Source organism: Athene cunicularia, unplaced genomic scaffold, assembly GCF_003259725.1.
Source record: "Athene cunicularia isolate RWA unplaced genomic scaffold, athCun1 SCF_37, whole genome shotgun sequence".
In the NCBI taxonomy this organism is placed as follows: Eukaryota; Metazoa; Chordata; class Aves; order Strigiformes; family Strigidae; genus Athene; species Athene cunicularia.
The window spans coordinates 47,450-54,867 of NW_020799455.1; the positions used below are offsets into that span (position 1 = coordinate 47,450).

General features: G+C 48.1%; 1 protein-coding gene across 1 annotated transcript; it reads left to right on the forward strand.

Annotated features, from left to right (window-relative positions):
* Window positions 1-6,947, forward strand: LOC113490838 (transmembrane protein 209-like). Its single transcript, XM_026867434.1, has 10 exons — window positions 1-131; window positions 252-310; window positions 1,078-1,216; window positions 1,653-1,684; window positions 2,195-2,376; window positions 2,734-2,933; window positions 3,554-3,731; window positions 4,436-4,507; window positions 5,886-5,982; window positions 6,904-6,947. The coding sequence occupies exons 1-10, from the start codon at window positions 1-3 to the stop codon at window positions 6,945-6,947; spliced, it is 1,134 nt and encodes a 377-aa protein (XP_026723235.1).
* The last annotated feature ends 471 nt before the right edge of the window (window positions 6,948-7,418 follow it).

The window sequence follows — 7,418 nt, forward strand, 5'->3', positions numbered from 1 at the left end:
ATGGCACCAGAAACAGCAACTTCCGTCATCGACAGGGCCGTCAAGATGAGGAAGGAGATGGAAGCCCGGAAAGGGCTCTTGGCCTGGACACTCCTTAATCTGTCTCTCGCAGGCATGATATATACTGAAATGTGTGTTAATTGTCACACCTGAGTCAGAGAAGCAAAGCCTCCTCCTTCGTATCTCCCTAAATATTTCCTGGGACTGAGTAGTTGCAAAATGATAACTTCTTTTGTTTCTTTTCTTTTCAGGACTGAAAATCTCATCAGCTCATATTACAACATCACATGCTGGCCAATCTGGCATCTTGGTGAGTTGCTGCAGCATTTAAATTAGTGTTTGGGGTTCTCTTCTTTTTTTTCACTTGTCAGTTTGATTGCTGGAGAGCAGTCTTTAAACAAGCGCTTTTTTTTTTTTTTTAAAAAAAAAAAAAAAAAGTTTTTTTTGTTTTAAATTTAAACCAAAGCTTTAGTTTGCTTTCTGCTGCCTCCCTTGAAACTTGGAATTTCATCCGTGTTAATGACAGGTGAGGAGTGTTAACAGTTTTCTTAGACAGGAAGAACTTACTTGGTGCATTAAATCTGTTGACCATGTAGAGGAAGGCTTTGGGGAACACGGCAGATTTTCCAGCTCTGTTGTCCCGTGGGCATGGATGGCATTTCACAAGATTTCAATTTTGGTTTGGAGGAGCAGACTCTAAGCCAGCTGTATCAAATATGGTTAGAGGATGAAGCAAGAGGAGGAGAAAAATCATGAGATGAATGACAGATGATTTGACAGAAGCTGGTTTTTGAGAAATACTGTGAAACTTCACAGTAGTGGATTTGAAAATGACTGTCCATCTTCAAAAATTCCATTTTAGCAGTATCAGTTAATGTCAATATAGAAAGGAAAATTGTCTCCAAGGGTTCTGGCATACAAAGGTGAAGAAATCTTGGCTATTGCTCAAATTGGTACTTACTGACAGCACTAATAATTAGACCTGTTTTTAATGGGCATATGCCCGTTTTTGCAAACAAGACGCTTTGGTTATTCCCTGTGCTCAAGCTACAGTAAAAACTTCTCTGTTTCTTCTAGAACTCACACCACTCGCATCTCTGTTCATCCTGAACGCTGCCTTTGATTTCTGCGTGTACTTCAAATACACAGTGGCACCGACCAGCCTGGTTGCGAGTCCTGGCCAGCAGACCCTGCTGGGGTTGCAGAATGCAGGTGGGTGCACTCAATATCTCTGGCAATTCTTTTTTTTTTTTTTGCTTGTTTCAAGATGGTGTCTGTCTCAAGGGCAGGATTCTCTAGCAAAGCAAGTTCTGAATCGCCTCCTCTGACAGGAGCAGTAAACTGAATTACCCGCAGCGTATTAAAATTCACCGCATCAAGTGATAATTTGATGAGTGTTTGTGGGAGAACTGGAGGGGAAACAAACACAGAGGGTGGGAAAGGGCAGGATGAGAGCGGCGGCTGCAGGACAGGGAGGGACTTGAACCCTGTGAGGTTGGGCAAGGAATTTGTGACTTGTCCATGGAACTAGGAGCCGGGCAGAGAGCGCAGGTTCATATCTAATTTTGATGTCCTACTACTGTTATGCTGGGTAAGGAGAACCAAAGGAGAGGGACAGACAGACCTTCGTGTGAAGTCTGAAATGAGCCTAGAGAGTGGTCACTCAGAAAGCTTTTGAAGATCAAAACAAAGTTCTAAAAAGAACCTGACAAGGCAAATATACCAAAAGCGAAGTGCTGGCACGGTAGTATTGCATTCTGCTCGTCTGCCCCAGGCAATGGGGAGCAGACGGTTGTAATGCTGTAACACCAAGGTTTGATCATCTCCCATGTTTATTTGCACAGATCAGTTGAGACATTCAACACTTCAAGATGCACAGAGTAGGCAGGTGGAGGAGCTGATGAAATAGGTGATGGAATAGAGAACCCTCCTGGGTTACGCAAGGTGCCTGGTAACACTGAACTGAAATCTGAAGCTGCAGGATTCGTGCTGAGTTGTGGTCCTGTGTCTCAGTCTTCTCTTTTTTTTCTGTCAGTGGCTTGACTGCCAAGTTCTGTGGGGGCCAGATTTTTCTAGCATCCCTTCTAGCATCTTTTCTAAATCGCCTTAAGCTAGCGTTGTGTGTGCGTCTAAAGCGGGGAGGAGAGTTTGGGGCTGCTGCATCCGCAATGCTCATTCTGGTTTTCCTTTCTGGCACCTTCTCCCCGGCCCCGGGGCCAGAGTGTGCTGAGTTACAGCCCGTCCCGCTGCCCTCGCACCCACCCACAGTTTGGTACCGGTTGTGTCCTGGGGCACAGCCCCCAAGGACAGGCTCTGTCAAGCAGCGGCACTTCCAGCCCTGCTGGAACCTATTCCCCAAGCAGCAGCTCCAGTCAGGTAAGGACCAGGACAGCTCCTGAGGGTGCAGTTTCGGTCTTTGTTTGGTACCCTGTGCTGCTGAAGGGGAGAAGTAGCCAGCGGAGAGTTGTATGTGTGTGTTTGTTCCTTTTGCAAAGCGGATCTAAATTTGTCGTATGGGGATTTGTCCTTCTTCCCTAGTGCTGCTTCCTTCCGTTTAGAGCAGCTGGTTTGTTTCAGAACAAGGCAAAACCAAGCAATCAAAATGTAAGTGCAAAGGAGACCAAAAAGACGCAACCCAGACCCCAAACAAGAGTCTTTTATGTTCATGTCATTTAGAAATCAAGGTGGAATTCTGTCTGCCTTCTATGACACAACCGTTTTCCTTTGCCCAAGGTTTCCAGCCCCAGCTCCTCTCCCAGCAGGTCACCGTCCCCCAGTAGCGCTGGGCCAGTGGAAAGCAGTGGGTTAAGGTCTCATTGCCACTCTTCCCCCGCTCTGTGCAATTCTATGGGCGCAGAGGAGGATGTGACAGACCTCAGGGCACTGCACGCCTTCCTTCGGAGAGAGGAGCAGAAGCGACGGAGAGTTCAACTCGATAAAAACCAAACTGATTTGATGGGAAAAGCTTGGTCAAGAGAAGGGGCTGGGTTTATTGGAGATTGGCTTTTATGGATGAGAAAAGTCCCAAAGGATTCCAGTGCAGCTGTACTAGTCAATAGGCCTGACTCGTTTGTGGTGATTGCCTGTGACCTTGGTAAAGGTGGCTGCTGACGAGTTGAGTCTTCTCCTGAGGGTTTCAGACGTGAGGTGGGACACCGTCATTTCTACCTGTCTCCGTGGCCCTCAGGATGTTTTCCTCCAGAGTTTTGCTGGGGATGAGCTGGGAATGTGTGCTGAGAGATCGTCTCTGTGGCACTTGTTGGCCGTAGCAGCCCATGATAAGCTGCCGGGCTGTGTCGCCGTGTGATGAGAGGGATATCTTGTGGAGAAGGCATTTCAGATGCGGGGGGTGAATTACCTGCAGGCAGTTTTTGTCCTGGATAGGGACAGTCGGGGTGCAGTCGGTGTTTCTGCAGACTGACCTCAGTGTCCGTATTCATGGCAGTTCGTGTCCATCTGTCTGGCCAAAGCCTTCACCCGCTGTGCCTGTGCTGTTGCATTGAGAACTTCTATGCAATGACTGTACGTGAGTGTTTAATGAAGGAATCGTTTCAGGGTGTTCGGATTCCAGCTCTCCTTCCAGCAGCCCAGCTTTGGGGAACTGCAGCCGTTCCATTGCCGACTGCATGCAGGTGCTGATAAAGTTCCAGTACCAGCTGGCCTGCAGGCCCCAGGCCCCATCACCACACAAGGATGTACCTGACCTGCGCTCGACATGCGCTGCAGAAGAGGTAAACTCCACGGCAAAAGTGGTCAGGAGAGAGAAACGGGTCTGTAAAGTACACGGCTTTGTGCAGAGGTTTGGATTTGAGCTGCCTCAAAAAGGTGGGATAGAGAAATCCTCTAGCTCTGAGCTGTCTTCATCCAGGTTGCAAGGCTCCTGGTCACTGTAAATGGCCATTGCAAACTCTGAGTTGTAGCGGGAAAAGGATTTTTCCCTTGGAGAGCAAGGCTCACACTGGATACAGTACATTTCTGATCTAAAACTGGAGTTGGAAGGCATTTCTGTTGAACCCCGTGGAACAGCTGAAGGATATAAAGCATAAAGCCTTTACGCTGGCATCTGAAAGAAGTCTGATGCCAAGGAATACCATTCCTGTGGCTTCACTGAAATGGGATCGTTACTTCCTACGTTACCCTAATGAAACTGCCCATTCAAGTAGCTCTTCCATCAAGGCTGCAGTTCAGAGCAATTTTATCCTCATAGAGCAGAGAGCTTCAGACTGACTTTGGGCTCATGGCGGGTGGTTGTAGCATGACTGGAGAGTGAGTGCGTCCTCCATGTAGGAGTCCCGTGATCCAGCCAGCAGGTGTATAAGAATTTTGGAAAAAATGCAGTTGGAATGATGTAGCTAGTGTCAGAAGTTGTCACAGAACCTAAAAACTTTTGGTATTCTCTGAAGTTCTTACACGTACTTAATGAACCTTTCCATAGGTCTGGGCACGGGTGTCGATGCAGCGCCACCTTATTGGTCCCGTGGATTCCCAGACCACGAAGGTCAGAAACGTCGGTCCTGTCTGGGGCCGAGACGTCCCATCTCTGTGACAAGGTTTGGTTTCCCTTGCTGGAACCCAGATTGCTAAATTGGTATTTCTGCAGTATTTCTAACTCACTCCCCCAGGCTCAAAGCTTGGAAAATTCCAACCCAAAGGCTGTTTTTTTTTCTGACTGTCCCGAACAGCGTAATAAAAGCAAAAGGGAAAACCTCAATCTTAGGTAGCAACAGCCCTTGCTGGAGCAGGGCAGAGTGAATTGCACACGGTGGCAAAATAATGGATTGCCCCTTCACTCACAGCATCTATCAGGTCTAAAATTTTGCTTGTGTGTTTTGTGTGGTTTTTTTGTTTTTTAGTAAGAGTCGTGAAAAGCAAAGATGAGTATGAGATCCATGCCAGATTGCTGAGCATCTATTCCTAAACCCAGGGCCAGCGCGCTTCAGTTAATCAAATCCCACACGGAGTGTTTTTCAGCTTCTTGATTTCTCCAGACTAATGTGACAGAGAGTGGTGTTGGACAATGGCTTGCAGAACAAGGCCATAGCTCCCTGCAGGAGTCGGTCACAGCCGCCTGAGGTAAACAGAGGAAAAAACCCAGGGTACAGTTATGCTAACAAGGAAGGAGATTCAAGGTTCAGCAATGCTAACAAAGATTGTTGTGAGAACAAAGAGATAAGTTGGGGCACATTATGACCTTGGGGGTGATAGAAAAACAGCCCTGGGAGGAAAACAGGTTCAAAGGAAGAAAAGTGTTTATGCATACCAGAAATACCACAAGGGGCTGGGATATTATAATGTGACCTTTTAGATGTACCCAATGGCTGAGATATTATAATGTAACTTTTTAAATGTATCCAATAGATTTGCAAGTAGTGTATTGTAGATTGCTTATATAAGGGGTGGTTTCTGTCAATAAAGTTGAAGCTTGCTCTATCATTCACGTTGAATCGGCTGCTTGCTTCCTCCGCCCGCCGTAGAGTGGCCTCATCAAAGTATAAATTCCCTTTATGGGTGGAGGGCTGTGTTCCTAATATCCCTTCCCTCACGGTTCAGAAAAGCTGCAGAAAGAAAGCTTTATCTGATGCTTTCTAGAGATGTGTTGTCCTGACTCCTTTATTTGAATTTTCTGGTCTTTTAGACCTGTTAGGTTTTTTTAGACCTTTTAGTCCATTTCTATCCTGAATTTTCTGGTCTTTTAGAAAGTACTAGAGAGTCACTGAAACTCCGCCTAACTTGATATTCTAATTGAATTCCTTTTCTCCTTGGTTGGCTTCAGCTCCTTGGTGATCATAACAGTGATGATTAGTAGGATGTAAGCTAAAGGTTGGGGATTTTTAAACATTTTTCTCACTTCTGACCTCTTGAATTTTCACCTTTTTCTTTCCTAGTGGATTAATGAGACTATTGTAGTGCCACTTGTCCAAAAGATTGAATCTGTGAGCATTCAGCTGCAAAGAATGGTGTGTCCAGAGTTGCAGATCAGAGGTACGATGAGGCTTTGGTGCCCCCTTCCCCCCCTCTTTGCTTCCCCCACCCCTTCCCTGCTTACTTCCTTCCTTGCTTCCCCCTCCCGCCTCGCCCCTTGCTTCTCCTCCCCCATTTTTCTGCTGGAAATTCTCACTCTCTCTCTCCAAACTCTCCCTCTCTCCACTACTACGCCTTTTGACAAATGCTGCCCGTAACAACTTGTTTGAACAATTCTCAGCAACTCCACTTGATCTTTTTCTGACACTTAGACAATTCTCAAACAACTGTTGCTCTTCTTGCATCAAATCCAGGTGCCCTTCACCCACAACTCCATTTCATAGGCTGCCTTTCCATTTGTGCTGCTAAAGCTGTGTCACGCAGATCCCCTGCAAAGCAAATGCTTCTGGCTTGCGGGCACGACTGTGCCAAAGCCATTGGCCGGCGCACGTGGGTGATGCAGTTCAGGGGCTACGGGTGACCGGCGGCGGACGGGGAAGCGCAGAGCTCTGCCTTGGCAGGGAGTCCCCGGGAGGGTCAGGATTAGACCTGAGGCTGCGCTTGGGCAGGTCCTGAGCCACACTGGCTCATCTGAGTGGCTTCACTGAGCGCAGAGAGAAGACGCTCGAGGTGGGAGTGTTGATTTGCCCCACGCAGGCCAGCGCTGGAGCCATCTGCACGGCCTCTTCACGCGCGGTCAGACAATCCTCTCACTCCGCAAACCAGGAGCGCGATCCCGGCTCCAGCCGGGCTCCGTGCTGTGCCCGGGAGCCGCAGCCCCCCAGGAGCCCCAAGCGGCCCCATCCCATGTGTAAGGAGCTTTTTGGACTTTTAGTATGTCTCAACATCGCTGTCTCCATGACGACCACTTCCTGACTCAGCATAAAAGAGCACATTTTGAAGGAAACACACAGTCCCTGACGAAAACCATATCCGCCCTAGACGAGGACATCAGCAGTCCCCCATCGAGCTGTGCCTACGCGTGAGCCGGGTGGAGGGGAAACCACGGCTTGACAGATAGGCCCCTTGCCAGCACGACCACCATGGACACCCGGGCATGCGTGCACGGAGGACCACGGGGTGGCACCTACAACAACGAGCCCCGTGGAAATGGGTGGACGAACTGTGGGGACGGGGACTATAAAAAGGACAGACTGCATACTCCTTGGTAGAGGGAAACCAACTAGAAGAGGGAAACCAACTTGGAGAGGGGAACCAACTTGGAGCCAGGAACGTGGAGCATCATCGGACCGACAGAACATCGCCGGATCCCTGGTCGTGGCGGTGGTAATTAGTTGCGCCTCTACCGTGTTCTTGCTTAGGGATTCCGACTTTTTCCTTTCTTTTCCTCTCTGTCCTATCGCTCTCATTAGTTGTTATAGAAAATAAAGTTTATAAGTTTATGCAGCATCTGACCTCGTTTGTGTCTTAATCTTGCCCTCAGGATTGTTTAAGAA